Source organism: Aphelocoma coerulescens, chromosome 2, assembly GCF_041296385.1.
Source record: "Aphelocoma coerulescens isolate FSJ_1873_10779 chromosome 2, UR_Acoe_1.0, whole genome shotgun sequence".
Classification (NCBI taxonomy): Eukaryota; Metazoa; Chordata; class Aves; order Passeriformes; family Corvidae; genus Aphelocoma; species Aphelocoma coerulescens.
The window spans coordinates 6,066,288-6,086,400 of NC_091015.1; the positions used below are offsets into that span (position 1 = coordinate 6,066,288).

General features: G+C 46.9%; 1 protein-coding gene across 1 annotated transcript; it reads right to left on the bottom strand.

The window, feature by feature from the left end:
- Positions 1–10,960: 10,960 nt before the first annotated feature.
- CRYGN (crystallin gamma N) lies at positions 10,961–19,168 on the bottom strand. The gene is made up of 4 exons (XM_069005725.1): positions 19,148–19,168; positions 18,440–18,688; positions 16,523–16,668; positions 10,961–11,140 (listed from the first exon to the last, which is right to left on the bottom strand). Exons 1-4 carry the CDS (start codon positions 19,166–19,168, stop codon positions 11,005–11,007), a joined length of 552 nt encoding a protein of 183 aa, XP_068861826.1. The 3' UTR covers positions 10,961–11,004.
- Positions 19,169–20,113: the final 945 nt, after the last annotated feature.

Consider the following 20,113-nt stretch of genomic DNA (forward strand, 5'->3'; position numbering starts at 1 on the left):
AAGCTTCTGCCCTGCTCTGTGCCTCTGCCAGAGCACGTTTAGAGCCAATGCTGTTCTTCATTTTCTCCACCAAATATCACAGTGGTCCTTGGTAAAGAGAAGGATGCCAGGGTGAACATTCAGCCTGCCATGAGGTTTACAAGCACCTCCAAAGCTTGAACTGCTCAGCTGCAATATCTCAAGTTGGATTTGTAGAGAAAATATTCTCATGACACACCTATTATTTTCTGGCACTTTGTGTTCTTTATAAGGTGCTCTTCTCACCTTACAACAGTGCACCTCACAACATACATGGCTTTGCCTTCTCAAATACTCTCACCCTTAGGAATGGATTTTACTACTACCTGATCTGACATAGGTTTGCTCAGGGAAATTGTGCTGTAACAACCTCCACCTCTGTCTGTATGAGTTTGGGCTCACCAGTGGGCACAGTCTGTCTCTTGTGTTCCTGTTGGGCTGAATAGAACTGGGACAGCAGCAGCGTTATTGGGCCCACAGTGCCAGTGCCTGGCAAAATCCTACTGAAATCAATGGCAAAATCCATGTGCAAAAGAATCTGATGTCCTGCTGAGGAGGGACAAAAAGGAAGCCTGATGCCATGCACTGACACCAGCATTACAAATCAGACGTCAGGATGCCACCTCACTCCCCAACCATGCCCTACAGTTTGTCTGGTGAATAAATCTTTACTTGTCTCTGTTCTCCTTTTTACCTCCCCCCTGAGTCCCCAGTAGTGTTCATCCCACTCTTGTTTTGGGAAGGCACCCTAACTGGAGTCCTTCCCTGCTGAGAGGAGAGGTTGCAATTTAGCTGGTCTGTAACCGTCTGTTTCCATTCATTCCTGAGGTTTTCCAGCTGCCCATGAAAACAATGCACTGATAACACTCTGTGCAGACTTGAACCACGTCCAGAACAAAGGGTTAGGTGGGGCTGGGAGATTCGGGGAGTGTTCTTTGTGCTGGAAAATTGAGCGGATACTGGCATTACATGGTCAGAAAGATGATGGTGAAGGAGCAGTCTACTGATAACCCCACATGGTCCATGCACCAGACTTTGGGCTCAAGCATCCAGCTCCTCACTGAGCAAGTGTTAGGAGTACGAAACTCTGGCATCTAAGCACTGGGAGTAAAAACAAACTGAATTCCAAAGGGGGCTGATGCTGCACTTTCACTGAGGTAGAGTAGACAGATTTCATCAGAAAGGTTGCAATATTTAATTTTTCAGTTAAACTCTCTCCCTCTCCTTTTATCTTCCCTTCCTTTTCACAAAGAGGCATAAAGTGAGTAATAAAAATTGCTAACAGCAAAACTTCATGATTTATACCTCCAGATCTCAGGCAGAACTCCCTGTTGAGTTTGAGGGAATGGCCTGATTAAACATTGATGCCACAATATGGTCTGTCTTAGCAACAACACTCCCAAGTGAAATTTATCTAGGATATAAACCGTGACATTTAAAATGCCTGTTGGGTTAAACTTGACCAAAAAAAAATAATACTTGGTGTGCATGACTCTGGAAAATAAAGGCAATTGCCGTGCCACTTGATGGAGTATTATGTGTGAATCACTGAAGCTATTAAGTCTTCTGCTGCCTTTTTCCTGGCCTCAAGAGGTTAACTTCTTCCCAGAGCCATTCACTGGGGGGAAATAAAAACCACGTGCGTGTGCCACTGAGCTGTGTCTGGTCTGGGGACGCGGGTGATCAGAATTTCGTGTTGTTTGCCTGAGAGACCCACTGGAGAGAATAATGAGGGGGTTCAGAAGAGGAATATCCTTCCTGCCAGAAGTGGTCGTTTAACTGGGCCTTCACTTATTTGTTGGGGGAGATTACTCACAGGGTCACCTGGCAAAAATGACTGGAAGTTAGGAAAGAAAGGGCCTCCTGCCAACTATTTAAGAGAAAGAGAGAGAGAAATGGAGAAGAAACGGGAGAAAAAGCAGTGAGTTGGCTGCAGGGAAAGGGACATTTTGTGATTCAGAGAAGAAGCCAATAACTAAGGCTGTAAAGGGAGAGAGAGAGGGCCCTGGGCTCCTTAGAAGGCTTGCTGCTATATTCTGGTGGTATTCAAGAATAAATTGGCACAGAGAGAAGGCACAGACACTTACACAGACACTTGTGAAGCCCCTGCAGCAGAGGTGGAGCTCTAGGAAGGGGTGAGCAAAAAGCACCGGAGTGCCCTTGGGCTCAGCCCTGGTTCTGGAGGTGTAGGGCAGCTGGGCTCCCCCATCCCACCCCCAAAGAGGGGGCAAAGAGAGCCTGTGCTAGGAAACTAAGACCAGGAGGCTCAGCCAAGTCACTCACAGGTTGTCAGTTGTTCACTGCGCCCAGAGGGATGCTTTGGGAAGCTGCTTCTGAGATACCCCCATGAATCTCAGCCTGGACTGTTGTTACACCAGTAGGGACCTTCTGGGGGTCTGAGGCAGGGTGGACTCACACAGAATTTGGCCTTGATCATGGCCTTGATCATGTTGCAAAGCAGCAGCGATGCACCCACTGAGATCCAAGGACAAAGGAAATACACGGACCCAGCACAGTTCTCTGCTGCTTACACCACTTCAACAAAACATCTGCTCACCCAGAGTAAAATCCCTCTCCTGTTCTAAGCAGATCAGTTCCCCCTGAAATAGCAATAGGAGCTGCTGCATCTGCTCATACCATGGCCAGGCTTCAGCCCCAGGAGGATGAGGCTTTCGTTAAATCAGGCTGAGCTGCCTGCTTCATCTTACACTCTCCTGTGAGTAACTTTTCTTATTACACCTCTTTACACAAGCGCCAAACCCCAAGCAGGCAGAAAAGCCGTCCAAAATTCAGAAGAATTATGACAGAGGCTCCAGCATCATGGGGTTTTGGAAAGGTTATTCATTAAGTGAAGAAGTAACTGTGCAAATCAAACTCTCTGGCAGCATTTGTGTGATGATAATCATGCTGATTAAGTGTTCGAGCCTCGGGATATGCTGGGAAAGGCACTAGGACCTAGGAAAGAAATACCCCATGCTTTTGGAAGACAGCTGAAGGCTCTTCCTGTTCTGTTCTGTGAGTGATCCATCTCCACTCACAGATCTGTTCATTTTGGATGCAATTGCTCAAAATATGCATTACTTATGGTCATACAGATATATACAAAGGGGACCAGCAGTTGTGCTGTTAACCCTTCGGTTCCCTCTTAGGCCGAGCCACACAATGAGGAAAAGATTCAGAGCCCAGTTCTACAACTGACTTCAATTAAGTCAAATCAGTTGCATTAGCTCAGGTTATTAACTTAGGGAATATACTTTTCCTCTCTCCTCTCTAAATTCGGCTTTGGTCTCCATTACCCTTCGTTAATGAGGAAGGTGCTTTCTACTCTGATTTCTGTGTTGGTGAAGGAAAAGAGAAGATGATTAGACAAATGGCCTTGATTGACTTCCAGCTTTAAATGTGACATACTGTTTTTATCTAATCAGTACTCTACAAGAGTGTCAGTGATGTCAGTGAATATCTGCTGTTTAAGGCATGGAGATGGATTCTCAGGGAGTTACAATGGCACAGAAGTGAGAGAAGAAAAGAATTAGGACAGAGGAAATGCTATTTACCTCTGTCGGCTGTTCTGGGACTTGCCCCCACCCCTCCTGCAAGCATGAATTTCACAACTAAACCACTGAAAAGATAAAAACAATAGCTACTTTCCAGAGGCACTATTGAAATATGCAGCGTTGGAGCTCTTGAACAGGAAGGGAAATGTGAAGAGTGACTTTTAACCGTCTAGGAACATGTGCACGCTGTGGGCCAGCTATTCAGCTGCGGTAAATTGGTGCAGTCATGCTAAATAAATGTGATTGAACTATCTGGCTTGCTTGATGAGCCGGTTCTGCACCAGGTTCCTAAAGCAGCCGGTGTCCCTCTGGGACAGGCTGCAGGAGCCAAGGCACAGCCCTGGGACTGCCCTGATTCACACTAATTGCACTGACTGCCTTCAGTGCTGGGTAATCACCCTGTGCTGCCGGGAAATCAGTGTCCCCGTCACTGCTGCACCCAGCAGAAGGCAAGAACAGCAAAGGACTGAGACTGACAATTGCTGACACAGTTTTGGGTCTTTTCCATACAAGCTAAAATGCTCTGCTGCATCTTTCAAGAGGTGATTTGGACCTAAATGGAAAAATCACTGATTTGAATGCTTTTATTATTGTTGTTGTTACTATTATTCATACTACTGTTATTCTGTCTTGCTTGAGAGGTGTTGGGAAAAGAACAACTTCTGCAATAAATCAGTGCAAGCTTTGAGAAGCTGGTAACCTATGTCCTCCCCTGGAGCTTCCATCATCTTGATGGCAAGTTCATGCTGAGGAGTCAAATACCAAATAAAAAGAAAAAGAAAAAGGAAAAAAAAATAAACAAAGAACTAGAACAAGGGAGACTCTGTCTGGTACTTCTTTCCAGCCAAAGAACTCTTTAATAGCAAACTATTAGACAAATCCCAGGCATGGGGGGTTGTTACAGAGATTTTGGATTCTTACCAGAATTATTTTTGTGCGTTTCCAAACGTATTGTCTGAATGCAGCTGAAAAGAAGAATCATTCAATATAAGCAGAAGTATTTCCAGTGGGGTGGAAGCCCCTGGTTCTGATGGGATGTGCGATGTTTAATTGTCAAGGGAGCTGACTATTAAGTATAATTTATTAATAAGTTTTAAGAAGAGAAGTCTGAAACCTTTGAAATGTTGATTGTCAACTCTACAGAGAGACCTGAACACAAATGATAAATTCCAGAAGTCAAAATGGTGTTTGTCTGGTTTTTTTCCTCTCTTTTTAGAAGGGAGATGACAAATGAATCTGGTCCCAACCCCCAGTGAAAAAAAAAAGAGGCTCTATTGTTTTCAGAAGAATCATTTCAAAGGGCAAGTCAATAATAGCAGGACTCACACAAAATAAAACCTTTGAAATCCTATTATTATTATTATTATTATTATTATTATTATTATTATTACTACTATTATTATTATTGGTTCAGATGACTCAAATGTTATTGTTTTTTTCTTGCATTACCAGCCAAGAAAACCAAAGACAACCGCATAAAGTTTTGCAAATCTCAGCAGTTTTGATTCCCACTTACATTGCTGGAGCAGCTGTTGCACTCACAGAGTTTAGCAGGTCAGCTCTGCGTGTGGAGTGGCCCACACTGTGCTTTGTCTTCTTGAAAACTTGATTTAAGAGCAGGATTTATATACAGGCTGCCCTGCAGAACTAAAGGAAACTCATAATGTTAGGCGTGTTTCCATGGCAGAGAGGGCTCAGTTGTGTGCTGGTACCTTATGGCTTCTGTAGCACTGGTTCATGTACGTGTAAGGGACTGGTTTTAGTGGTGGCCACCTTCAGCAAAATACACAAGGAAGAGGTCTGTCCCATGAACACTCTTTTGCTATTTCTAAGCTGTTGGTTTCCAACAGCACCAAAAAAAAAAAAGAAAGAAAGAAAAAAAAGGGAATGTCAGCTGAAACCACAGAGTTTTGCCCATCTGTGAGTCAGGATCATTCACCCACGACCTCACCACCATGATCGCGGGGCAGCAACGTCAAAGCTTAAAAGCACCTCTCCCAAAACATGAACAAACCTGTGCTGACCAGGAGCCTTGCCTGGTGTGGTGTCTTGCAGGGAAGGAGTTGCACTGCTCGCTTAGCCCATCACAGATGATGAGCAACACTGGTGGCCATCAAGAAATACTTACATGAGAAAAAAACTTAGTTTATATCAGGCTAAACAAACTGAGTGGCAGCATACCAGAACTGCTGCAATGAGTTAAACAAATATTTTTTAAATTGCATTTTTTTCCATGGAAGAGCAGGGACTGATCCTTCACCATCCCAAACTCCCAAGCAGGAGCTCATGAAATCATTCTGACTGAGAGGGAGCTTTCAGTGCTTTTTGGACTGTGTGAGTGCAGGTGTGAATGCCTACAGGACATGTGGATTTACTGCAATCCACTAGAGATCATGATATTCAAAGAAGGAATTTACATTAAAAACTTCTGTATGATTTCATGTTTACTTCATGCACAATTTGACTGAATACACTGGTACATTCCTCCATATGTTCACATGCTTAAACTAGGACAGCTTGACTTGATTACAAACTGTCTCATTCTGAATCATGTAGGAATGGTCAGCTAACCATGTAAAACCTGGTACACCCACTTGCTCTTTCTTCAGTGCTCCTGTTGCTCTATAGAAAATTAATTTTTTTTTTCTGTCCTTTTCCGCTCTTTTCCATGTGTGTTTGGTTTCTGTCACAGCCCCCAGTAAATATGGGAACAGCTCAGATTGTGTGGGATGTTACTGCACCTCCTCTGCTGACTGAAGGGTGACTCTTGGAACAAGGGGACACCAAACTACATGAGCCTCAACCACTGAAGGTTGATTTAACTGAATTTAACCTCTCCAATAAACCAGATTATTTAAAATTAAAACCTGCAATAAATCCCCATTTACAATGTTGATGCTGACCACATTATGCAGATATTTGGTTCAGGACTTGTTAGCTATATCAGATTTACTCCTGGACAAGAGTTTGAGCCCATGGATAGTAAAAGTTTCAAGGCCAAATGTGTTTTCACCCAAGTTAATTTTCTTTTGACTTCAATACAACATGGAGAAGAAAGTGAAAACCAAACTAGACGAAGCATGGGAGCCAAGATACCTGTCAATGCTCCCAAGTGTCAGAGAATCACAGAATGGATAAGGCTGGAAGGAATCACTGGAGATCATCTGGTCCAACCTCCCTGCTCAAGCAGAGTCCCCTGGAGCACATTATTCAGGACTGTGTCCAAAGAGCTTTTGAATATCTCCAGAGAAGGAGGCTCCACAACCTCTCTGGGCAGCCTCTTCCAGAGCCCAGCCACTGTGTTCTCTCTACATTTTTACCCTGCCATTGCTTAGGCTTTAACAATGACCAGGGCTCTCCTCCTGGTGCCAGACTGCAGAGAAACCTTTTGAAGATCTTGATTTCCTTTCTGCACTCAGTCAAAGAAGTCACTGTTGAGCCAGACTTTCCACTGAAAGAAATAATAAAACAGCTCCAGCAGACACCAAGGAGTGAGTTAATTTCTACCAGGTCCAGAGAGGTGTCTCTGGAGGAGGAGAGAAAAAAGCACAGGAAGGTGTGAGAGTGGGGCTGCCTCAACAGCAGGATAACACCTCTTCGATTCCCCTGGGAAAGGAGGCGGTTGTGCAGCCCTTTCACCTGTGTAAGCATTGAGGAGAGATTCCTTTGAACATGACAACATCACACATGCCCTCAGTAGGCAGTTTCCTCCTTACCTTCATATATGTACATGTACCAAGTAGTAATAGCAAGGCAAAAGCACTGCAGTTGCTCAGATATCTTCCAAGGATTCATTTGAAAGAGATATTCCATCAAATTTGCACGTTATCCAGCTACAAAGAAAGGACATTGTGTGTGCAGGCATTCTGGCAGGAGCTATTTGCTTTGGGGCCAGATGTAATTCAAAGTTATTCCGAATATTACACTGCAGCAGCCTGGCCAAGCACAGTAATACTGATTATTAGGGTTTTCCTGGTTTTCCAAATGAAGCTGATTTCATTTGGTTCTCTCTCTTGTAATTAATAACTTGTCCCTTTTGTTCATTTTGAATCTTTTTTTCATCTTCGGCACTTTGTGGAGTAGTTTCCAATTTCCTTAATCCACTGCTTGCCTCCTCGGTTCACGCAGCAGAGTCCATTCAGCCATACAGTTTAATGATGTGCAGCTCAAAGCTCTGCTGCACAACTCACATTCACTTCACATCGAGCTGGCATTTTTGTCATTTATATTTCATACGCTATAAACTCACAAATCATACCATTTCATACTAGAGCAATGTCAATAATCTTCTTTTTTTTTTTTTTTTTAAGGAAAAAAACCCCACCAACAAGCCACTAGCAAACATATGGGATCTGTACATTTTGTCCTTTAAACAAGTGCAGATTTAGCAAGGAGGGGGAGGGAAAAGGAAGAGAACGAGAGCCACGTCCCCCCGCTGCCAACGCAATGCATGTTCCTGCAGCATCAGTGTTTGGATTAGGCCCATGGCCACCCTACTTAGGTTTCAAATAAGCAAAAAATAGATGGAATTCAATTCCCCACTGCCAGTTTTTAGCGAGATTAGACTTGTGCACACAGAGGATTTTTTTAAATAGCCTTCACATGGGACCAGCTCTTTGCATTGAGAGTGTGCTCATAAATGGGATATCAGATGTCAATAAATGATGAGTGTTTACTCTGTAGGCATATTACAGACTTGTGTAAAATGTGCTACAGGTAGCTAAACCTGGCTACAAACAGGGTTCCACACAACAGCACAGATTAACCAGACTGCCCTTTCTTGTGCTTTTAACTCCTAGCACAAGGCTCAGTCCAAGACGGGGATCCTAAGTATACTTCCACAATTTAACTAGCAAATATTAATCTACTACAGCATATAAACAAATAATTAGTTTGAAGTGTGTAAATGAAGTGGGCTTGCACACAGTAGTAGCTGGATGCTGGAGTCAGCCTGTGCAGCTGTGTGTACGTGCACAGTCCCACGCTTCCACTGAGGATGGGCAGGGATGTCAGTGGGTCCCTCTAACGCTGCTCTGCACAGAGGGGGTTGAACCAGTGACCACTGGAAGCCGTACAGCAGAATATGTGTGATGTCACAGCTCTGACCCCAGAATCAGTGGGATGGTCACCTCCCCTGCCTGTGTGCACCGTGTGTTAAGAAACCCAGGTGTAGGAGTGTCTGCTGTTGTTCCCAGGGGAATGTGGGTGGATGGTTGTTCTCTATTTTCTTTTGTCCTTCAAATACTTGGAGCATCTGGGACTCCAGTTATTGTATATTTTTAAGTCTTTGTTTCTTTATCCTTCATGCTGCACCGTGACATTGAATGTGCTTCAAATGAATGAAAAGCCTCCTTTAAAGATCATCACAATTCAATGCCTGTCTTTCTCTGGGACCACTTTTTGGGGTTTTTTTTTAACAGATTAATGGCCAGGAGGTCACAATAGAGAGCACTGCATATGACTGAATATTAACTTTTAATAGAGTGCATTTTGCTCAGGAGCCGATTATAGCCTTCATGAGGCAAGAGCAACGCTAATCCTGGAAGGACTCCTAAAATCTTTCATAAGCTGCATCTAATTAAAAGAAAATGAAATACGCAAGAGTTGATGCACGAGTTGTACATTTGTGCATCCCACTCAATGAATGAATCATTTCCCTGCCTTCTCTGACACAGAAATACCTTGCAACCCATTATAGATCTTAAATATTTTTACAGCTCTAATGGACCACGTCACCACAAGCCACCCAGGACATGGCCACTGAAGTCCGGACCTGAGCCGGTGTAACTACAAGTGCTTCTGTGATGATCTGCATGGAGGATACAGACAGACAACAGGCTATCTACAAGAGGACATGATTTTCTGTATCACTGCTAAGGCAGACATCAGCCAAACTGCTGTTAAATTCACAAGGTAGAATTTTTTTGCATTTCCATATCCCCTCATAACACATATACAGCATATGTGCAGCTGGGGCAAATCTCAATCAATGCAACTCTACCAACAGTGTCACTTCATCACAGGAGCAGCACATAAACTCATATAGGCCCAGTTGTTACCAGTCACCCCAGTCCTGTTACTGGTAGAGAGCCACAGGGAGCCAAGATCCAAGTGGAAGATGAATGACAAGGTGGATGAGTGTGAACTGGTGGAATGGCAAGTGGATCCAGTGTCAGACTGGGATGCAGCACGGGACCAAACAGACCCTGGCATAGAGCACAGTCCTGCTCCTCCCCATCGCTCAGGGAAGGGCAGATTCCCATTGCAGACCTGCAAAGCAGAGCAGCCCTGAAGGCACACACACCTCGTGCTCCAGTGTGCTGAGGACCTGTCAGCCTCACTCATGTCCCTTTGAAGGGCTGGGGCTGGAGATAGATCAGCAGCCTTCCCACTGGATTAACACAGAGCTTTGCAGCTCTGCCGGCACCATGCCCATGCCTGTCAGGATCTATCAGACAGCCAAGGCTTAATAGCTAATAGAGTAACAGAGTGAATAGAATTACCCTTTTCTGAAACCCCCAGCTAATGCTAAACACAGCTTATGAAGGGAGGCTACTACACTTTTGGGGGCTGCATGCCAGGGGAAGTGCCCAGGCTGCAGGGGACAGTCCATAGCTGAAGGGGCAGAGTGATTCCCATCCCAAATGCCAACCATGGAATGGGGTTCAGGGGCACCAAAACAACTGGGATGGGAGCACTGAAGGGGCAGAAAGATGGGAAGAGGGTTGTGAAATAAATGGCAGTGCAGTGGCTCTTTTCCTTTGCTGCTGATCCCTCAAAATGTCATTGTCATCTGAAGGGTTGAGGGAACAATGAGAAGGTTGCTCAGGTTTTGTGCCTTCAGCCTTGGGGTTTTTTTTAATATGTATTTTTAATGTGTACTGATCTAAAGTTAAAAGTAACTCAGGATGAATGGTTTCTTTCACCTTTGCATCAAGACCAGCATGTCATGCTCAGACAGACCTCACGAGTTGCTCAGCTCCTGCTACGATCCTCACGTGTGTCCTCACATGGCCTCTGAGGGCTCTGCGCCGGCACTCCCCACCCATGTGTGCATCAACGTGACCCCCTCCAGGCATCAGGAGTCAGCTGGGGCCATCACATGGTGGCTGTGGTCAGGGCAGAGGGAGCATGTGTCAGACCACGACCACAACGGCAGGCATGTTCCTAGATCTGCTTGTCACCACCAGTTCTGGCCCATCCTCCCATGTCCTCCTTATAAACCAGTGCAGAATAAGAAAGCAAATTCGCAGCACGTAAATCAAGCTTAGAAAGATTACAAGCCTTTTCTCTCTCGAACTCATGTTAGTTATGGAAAAAAAGTGCTTAGAGCCAAAAGCTGGTGTTTAACAATTTATTCCAGGGGTCAGTGAGTGGGGAGGAGGGTGATGCTCAGTCTCAGCGGGCCATGGCTGGCAGGGTGAAAGCTCAGCTAGAAGTAGTTGACAACTCTCCTGATGGACTGGACGCTGGCGCTGCGCGCCTGCCACGCGTTGAAGCTGCTGAACTCGCCGCGCTCCACCACGTACATGCGGCCTCGGTAGTTGGGCTCCTCGTACAGCACCCACCTGGGCACAAAGGGAGGGTTCCCTGGGTCCCAGCACTGTGCTCATGCAAAGTGGCCACTCTGAGTGGCTGCATTTAGGCACCACTGTACTGCAAACCACCAGGGCCTCATTGCCAGCCCCATCCCGCGCACAGGAATCTCCCAGTGGAGTTCACTGTGGGCACTTCTCCCCGCTCCCCCAGCATGGCCTGGCAATTACCCACGGCCAGATTGGACCTTGCCTTTAGAAAACATTGCTCTGGGTTACACCAGCAATAAAGCCTGGGCCCAAGGGCTCCCTGCTTCACATTGCTGTAGGAATGGTTCTCTCTGAGCTTCACCATGTGCAACAGAAACAATTTAATAGCATTTGATAGTGCTAAAGAAGGACATGAGTCCCCTCAGCCCCTGGATAAACCCCTTTTGGACTGTAAGGAGAAATATGCAATGCTTGATGGATATTCTGCCTCTTTGAACTGATTCACTAGCCTTGATGGGAACCATATTTAGTAATTCCTCTCTTTGTTAGTAATTCTTAATGGCCTCTTTGATGCTTTCCAACAGAGAGCAGGGCTTGACTTGGTTATCTTTACTTTATCTCTACATCCAGAGTTAATGACAACTTTCCCTTGGAATACAGTCAAATGGATACAACATTCAATAACCTTGGTGACTTTGGCATGCCTGACTGCTTCACCTGGCTTGGCTACATCATTCTCCATCACCCCAGCTTGTGGCATGTCTTTCTCCATTTGAAGGTCTGCAAGTCAGGAGCAATCCTGGTGGTCAAGAGGGACAATTCTGCTGCTTTTCTCTCCCTTCACCCCCCTTAGTCACGCTGTGTCATGATCTTAATGTGGCCACAAGTGTCACCTCTGTCCTCTGTTTGAATCTCCCATGCTTTTTAACCAAGTTTTGCCATTGCTCTGACAGTTTTACAGTCAGGTTTCCACTCTGTCATTGCTGAGCTGCTCATCTCTGCCTCTTTCCTCTCACGCCCATATTTTTTAGGATTTTATGAGGATCTCTGCTGCTTTTCCCATCCAGTTGCTCAGCAATGACAGCAAAGCAGAAATGCAATCCTCCAAATAATTTGGTTTCTGTGGTCTGTCTTTGCAGAAGTCAGCTGGGACACTGGGGTTGGGACCTACTGTATGTGAGATTTCCAGGGAGAAACTTCTTCAAGTACTGGAGGGGTCAAAGACTGCTGGGCCTGAAGGCAGCTGACCTGAAGACAACAGCTGGTGAACTCAGATCAGTCTGATCCAGAGCAAAAAGCTGGAGGCTTAGGAAAAAAAGTTCTTTATAAAACCAGCCACCCACAGGCATTATTTAAAAAACAAAACAAGAAAAGTTTAGGGTATTTATCCAAGGCACCTTACAGGTTCCTTGACAGATTTGTTTTGTGTTTCTGAGATGACACAAGGTGGGACTGTGGTGGTTCCTTCTCCCAGATCCTCATGCAGGATCAGGACCAGCAGGTGGATACCAGCATGGAATACTGTGCCTTGGTTTTGTGAAAGAGTATCCTGTAGTATCAGAGCCCTGTGCGTGGCATCGCTGACACATGGTTCCTACAAACACCTCATTCTCTCACACTTGTTGCAGCCAGTTGATATCCAAACTGGAATTAGGAAGTCATCCTCAGCCTTTTCCTTTGATGGTCACTTTGCAGTACATGGAGAAGGCTGCCCACTGCTCACAAGTGTAGTGTATCCCCACCACGTATCCTGGTGTGCAGTAACAGAGGGTGTCCTCAGCTCTTCAGCTTAATTAAAAAAAATTATAAAATCTTCCTCCTCCGTTAGGTACATCCCAGCCTAGTTCCTAAGGCACACCAGCTTTATTCCTTTTCTACTCCTTCCCTTCATCTTACATGCATTTCTCCATATTATTAGATGATTGTGGACCTCTTTCACCATCAGCTCACTATCCCTCCCTCGCACTTGAGAAAGGGCTCCCATTCCAGTTTTCTGCACCTTTCAGTCGCTCCCTCCTGCTAATGCTGCTGGAAGTACTGCAGGGTGGTAGGACAGGGATGTCCACAGGGCACTGCCCACAGGACATGGTTGTTCTTTCAGCTCTTCTCTGCTCTAGGACATCTTTCAACAACAGTTGGACCCTGGGGAAGAGAGCAGGGGGAAGAGCAGCCCCTCATAGTCACTGTCTTTCCCAAGATTTCTGTGTTTCTCTCCAGACACATGGTCGATGTGTCTGCACTGTTACACGGAGGGAATGGGACAGGCTTTGGTGTAAATGGAAGCAGACTTAGTGATCTGGTATGGTCATAAGAACCCCCACTGACTTGTCCCTCTGCTTAGGGAAAGGCTGAAAAAACCCAAAAACTAAAGGAATGAAAGGAATAGCAGAAGGATGGGAGTGAAGTGTATTGGCAGTGCAAGGTGATGAGTGAAGGACTGTATGGCTTACTTAGCTGTTCCTTTATTGCCTAAAATTTACGTTCTCTGAGACCATCAGCGAGAGGGGAAATCAAGTCAGTCAGGAGCCCAGAAAACAAAAAAAAGGAGATGATCCTGTCCTCAAGCCCAGCATGGGAGAGCTGATCCAGGCACAAAGCACACAGCCCTCAAACATCTCGGTGCTGTGTTTCATTAGCACATAATCCCAGAGGACATGGGAATAAAATGCTCATGGAACCAACTCAAACTCTGTAAGCCAAAACTGACTGCTCAAACTGACAAACGAGGGGGGGAATGCTGCAGTGTCAGCCTGGACCAAGCAGGAGGCTTTCAGTGGAGCTCGAAGTCACTCATTCTCCACGTAGGACTTGAGCAGTGCCATGGGCAGGTATCACCTCTGCTGAGAATTATGTAATGTTCATTGGGCAGCAGCATTTGGGTACCTGTTCTGGTTTGTATTTCACAACCTGACTGCAGAACAGCTACCAAACACTCATGAATGCTTCAGCAGAATAATGGTTGTTCTGGTTCCTTCAAGTTATTCCACTGTGGTGTAGAAAAGCTCTTTTTGGGGTATTCTCTCCTGGACCACAAAACGAATTCAGCTTTTTAAAATTGTTATTTCTAGGCAGTTCCCTGTGGAGTGGCTGAGGCACAAAGGAGGACAAGAACCACACATCTTCATCTAAAATCAGATGATACCATATGTGATACTGGAGCTGGCTCTGCCCGTGGGACGGGCGAAGCCACTCGCCACAAACCTGCAACAGCTTCCGAGGAGGCGGTGACACCTCAGAACTGCTCCAAAATAGCAATTCATTGCCAGAATGGTTTAAACTGCTTTACCATCGCCCCGTCTGGTGGGCCCTCAGGTAGGGTAGCAATTGCCCGCCCCAGAAGGGCAGCAGGGAAGGTGCTGGACCCCCTCAACCTCACCAGGAACCATGCCAAAGGCAGACGTTTGTCTCCATTCCCGTGTTTCCAGATGATCCATCATCACTTCCCGCGGGCACGGCCACCTCCACAAGCGCAGGCAGCAATTTTTTATCAGCACATGACACCATCCATGGATTTTGAAATGGAAACAAATATTTCTGTATTCAACAGATGTCACATTGTGGGAATTGAGGGTGAAAATCACAGAGTGAGACTGTGGCTGAAACTCCCTTTGTCTCCATTGACCCCATCTCCTCTGCTCCCCAAACAGCCAAGGATCCTGGGAGAGCTTTGCCAGGTTATGCCCAGCATCACCTACACCTGCAGCACCTCTGGAGCCACCTGGGTTTAGATGGTCCATCCAAAGGAGAAAAGTAGTGCCACAGGGTCCCTTTCTCCTCCCTGCTCTCACCTCTCTGCTGTGGTATCTCATCCTTCCCTCTCTCCTCCTGCAGCCCGGGACAGCAGGTCCCTCTGCGTTGTCCTGCCTTTTAATTGCCTTTACAGACCTTTCCAAGCATGTCCAACACTGATCTACCCAGGATCTGAATGTAATGCTACAAACCTCAGAGAGTTTCCTCACCATGCTCCTTTCAGTGCTTTATTTTTTTCTATTTTTTTATCACTGTTCACAGACCTTGAGAAGTCCTATAATGTTAACACAAACAGTCCAGGCTCCCATGCGAGGGAGAACAAGCTTTGTGCCCTTTATGTATTTTGTAGGGGAGGGGGAAAATCAATCTGAAAAATTCAAGTGCTTGAAAGTTTCTGGGCAGCTTCCCAATTTCTCAAGCTCCAGGCTCTGCTACAGGGACCCGAGCAGTAAATTGGCCCTAAAGCTCTTGCCAGAGTACTCACAGGCTCCCCCTCGGCTTTGTAGTGCAGGTACTCATATGCTCAGCACTAACAGGATCCCTGGTGGGCTCCAGCCATTTCTTCCCATCAGGAGTGGGTAGCTCTGCTCCTTAATGAACTGCCGCTGCCTAATCATAAGCCTGGATTTTTGGAAGAGGAGAGGCCTTGGTTGGATCAGAAAGGGTCCTGCAGGACACTCACTGCAATCAGGACATCTTGAGCTTGGATGGCAACAGCCTTTCCCTATTCTGAGAAAAAAATAGGCAGAAAGGGTCCAGCATCCCACACTGCGTGTCTGTGAGCTGCACAACATCCAGTCCAGGACAGGTGAAGAACAAGGTGTCTGTGTTCCCTCCTCTGCAGGGGCTTCTCTCTGCCCCAGTGCCTCCCTCCACCCACACTCTGCCTGGCCCTGGGAGGGTGTTATGGCATTTCCCAGCTCCCAGCATGCTTGCAGTGAAAATGCAATTGTCAGACAAGAGAAATTTGACAATAAGAGAAAAACCCCACAAAACTGACTAACACTATTGAGAAAATGCCACCAAACATCAAGGAAAAGGCAAAGCTGACATCCTGCCAAGGCTTTCAGGAGTGTCTGCAAGGGCAGGAGGATGGGGCTGAGCCTCAGCCTGGGCATCACCACTGCTGTTGGCCCTGTCTTTCAGAGGCAGGATTTAGTGTGAAGGGGAGGTGTTGCCGCCTCACTTTTGCCATCATAGGAAAAGGTGTGCTAAAGCCACTTGCAAAGCAAAAGCCCTGACCTGCATCCCCTGGAGCCATCCATCCACCCTCCCTGAGAGCTTCAGCATGGATTTTAAAGAGGTGTGGAAAGCAGGCAGGCAGGCAGGCAGGCAGGAAGGAAGGAAGGAAGGAAGGAAGGAAGGAAGGAAGGAAGGAAGGAAGATGGTTTTAGGCTTCTTGTTTCATACACCTTAAAAGAGGTGTCTCAGAGTTCTGGTAGCTTATGCTTAGCTGCCACCCTCCAAAAATCACACCCCTTTGAAGCAGCTCTCCGTGGGCAGGTGCCAACATTCACCTTTAACCATAGGCTTAACAAACATTTTTAGGCTTTCTCCAAGTGCCCCCAGCACTGACAGGATTTTCCATGAAGGAAGAGTGTCTGTAGCCCACTCTCCCCTGCAGTGCCCAGGGCAGGGAGCACGGCTGTGGCCAGGACACGTGCTGTTACTTACGCGCCGTCGCCGTACACTTTGAGGGCATTGATGCAGGTCTTGTCCCAGCCTTGTCCCTGCAGGAAGGAGCAGTCTTCTGTCAGCTCCAGGCTGGGACCCCTAAAATGGCTCCCCTCGAATATTTCGATCCTGTAATGCTCACCGTGCTGGGGACAAAGGGATTGGAGTCAAAAGCAACACCAAAAAAGTGCAACAGACTCTTTCTCTGGCTGTTATAAGACAGAGGGAGACAGAAGGGTGCTTTGGAAGGGGAATGTGAAGAGCAGTCCAAGACTACCGGTGCCAGCATGCACAGAGCACGCACAAACTCGTGCCTCCTCCCAGCACACCAACCAGGAAAGCAGCCAAAAATCCCTTGTCCCTGTGCCCAGCTGCACCTTCCTGCAGCTGCTGTCCACAGGCAAACACACCATGGGGTGCCAGTGCCCAGGCACACGCAGCCCCTTGTCCATCTCCCCCACACCCCAAGCCCACAAACCTCCATCCCAAATGCAGCATCAGACTCTCTGTGCACCCAAACAGGAAACAAGAAACATATCCTGAGTGTACAAAGACGTGGGACTACTCCCCTAAACTAATTTGTATTGCCTCCAGTTTCATGCATAGCTGCTGTTCCTGGTGGGAGATGTTGTGCCTTTCTTTTAGGAAAATAAAAACAGGGGAAGCAAAGGAAACTTTCCCAGCATCATCATTGTTGTGTGAGCCCTTGACAGTCACACAACATAAATTACTCTGGGAAGATCTCTGCAGCCTGCAGCAGAGCAATGTGGGACAGAGAGAGCTCAAAGGGTATTTTTAAGTCAAATTCAAAGAATACCTAAATGCATTTTTCAAATAAACAACGTCAGCACACAAGGAGGCCGGGCTGCGGTGCCAAACCCCGCAGCAGGCAGCCGCCGGCAGCAGCCAAGCGGATACCGTGCCTGAGCAAACATTCCTCCGGGAATCTGCGCTGCACAAATGCCTCAAAGCCCTTGCTGGCATCTCACAGGGAAAACCTTGGGCCAGGAAAGGAGGAGCACATCCTTGTGCTGGCCAGGGTCCAGAGCCTGGGGCAGAGCATCCCTCCATGTACGGATCATGGATGTGCTTTGGGAATGATGTTACAGACCTGAAACAGACCCGAAACAGACCCAAAACAGACCCGCTGCTGTGCCAAAAGCCGTTTCAGGGCCAGTGAGAAATACCTGCTCCAAGTGGGCTCATCATTGCCCCAGAGGCCCTCAGTGATAGGAGAGAATCAATGGAAAGACCCAACCCATATTCATTGTTCTTTGCTAATTTTTAATCTTCCCATTTAAATCTTCCTATGGACAATGCTTTTAAAAGCTTGATAAGGGGAAGGGAAAATAGTGAGTTTAGTTTAGGATTACTGGGGTCAGAGGGTGGTTTGCAACAGCAGAGAATTCAGCTAAAATTTGCTAGGAGCAGCCCCGTGGTCTGGTTGGAAAGTCCTCGGGCTGCCCTCTTCCCCTCCGGGTCCATGGGGAGATGGAGCGGCCACAGCTCAAACTTGCCTTAGGCAACGAATCTCCTTCTGAATTCCCCTGTGAATATCTCATAGCAGCTTACATTAAAAGGAAAAGCACATGGTACCAGCAGGACCTTGCCATCTCATCTGGAAAACCACAGGAATATCTCATCCTGTTAAAGGCACTGCGTTTCATTGTGGGAGGAAGAAGATGTATCTTCCTCCTGTCTGGGGACACAGGAGACTGTCTCAGCTTTGGGGCCTGCACAGACCACTCCAAACAGGGACAAACCTACCCAGAAAACTCTTTCCTGCTCAATGGGACACACTGTCTCTAAAGAACACAAATTTTTGTGACACTTATTTGCGGGGCTCCTGCAACCAGGAGAAACAAAACCCAACAGTGCTCCAGCTGGGAGAGCCAATGCCAGCAGCATCCCACTCACCATCCCGACGGGCCGGCAGGAGCCCAGGTGGTCACTGCGTCCATTCCAGCGGTAGAAATCGGGATACTCGCCGTGCTCCAGGATATACTGCTGCCCTCGGAAGTCGGGGTGGTCAAAGCAGACCCAAGCTCCACTCTGGACGCAGATGGAGTTGACCCGGTTGAGGAAACCTTGGTCCTGGAAGCTGTTGCAGCTGCCACAGAGGTCCAGCTTCCTGCCTGTGAAGCATTTGCCTTCGTAGAAAGTGATCTGGGGGGAGGGAGGAGAACGGGCCCGCGGTGAGGAGCGGGGATACAGCCAGACTCCCATTCCAAGCAGATAGGAATCTCTTGCAGATGCATCATTTCAGGGTGCCTTGGGGTATTTTAGCTGCTTTCCAGCAAAAGGAGCACGGCATCACTGGCATTTTTTCCTAAGAAGCGTATTTGTTTTTCTGGGAACGCAGTGCATCCCGCATTTATGACACTTCTCGCCGCCTTGTGCTCACTCACACATATTTCCAGCAGGAATGTTTAAACAGGAAATTCGGCTCCCGAAACACAGCTCCTTCTGCCGCACCCTCCCCATCCCTGCTACCAAATTTGCTCCCGGGATCACCACGCATGCTGCATCTGCTGGCTCTATTATCCTCATCAATTCCTTCCACCCGGAGGATGCTCGGGCTCTCCAGCCCCAGGCTGAAAGGGAAGCGGTTGGGTCGTTACTTACTTTTCCTGAGTATTGAGACATTTCTGCTGGCTGTTTTCCAAGACCAAAAGCGGGAGCCAGACCAAAACCGCGATGGACAGATCATTGGACACCCCACTATATAGGGGCGGGCGGGGGGGGGCCAGGCCGGGGCTGGTGTCGCGAGGGCTTTTTAACAAAGCCGCGGGAACCGGGGGCTTTGCGCTTTCCTGCTTCGTAGGCAGAACCGCCGGTAACGGGGCCTGCTGAGTCCGGGCTTTTGATTTTGGGCAGATGATCTGACAAAAGATTTGCTAGGCAGGGCTTTGGTTGATTAGCGGTGCACATTTACTGCTCCTTTTTGGAGGACTTCTTTTTTTTTTTTTTTTTTTTTTACTTTTTTGACCTTTTTTCCACTTTATTTCTATTTCTTGTTTCCTTCCTCCCTCTGTTTTCCCCTACTTTTCTTTTTATTCCGTCCTTTGTCTTATTACTCAGAACAGATAACAAGTAAATGAGGAAACAGCATCATCTCTAAGCATGGCACATAATTTCTCTGTGTTAGGTTTGCTTTTTCCCAGCTTCTTCCCACCTATTGCAGTGTGGCAGCCAAGAGAGGGTGTCCTTGGAAGGCTCCTCACCAACATACATTGTGCTCCATCCATCAAACCAATGGTTTCTCATTCAACCCTTGAACCTCTCTAAATGGCACCTCCAAAACCAAGGACCTGATCCCCTCCAAAATGCAAAGGTTGAGCTCACAAACCCACCAATGTTACTCATGAGCATCATTCTCAGGAAGGTTTTGATCTTCCAGCACTGAAGCCCTGACTCACAGCTGTAAATCAGGATTAGAGGGACTTTTGGACCATAAAGTTACCATATTAAAGTAACTTACATGGCAACTATGTGAGACCATAAAGTCCTCATCTGTGTTATAAGAATATCCAGAAATTTTAACTGTGTTATTCCCAGGACAAACAGCAAAGGAAGCTCCCAGCCCATAAA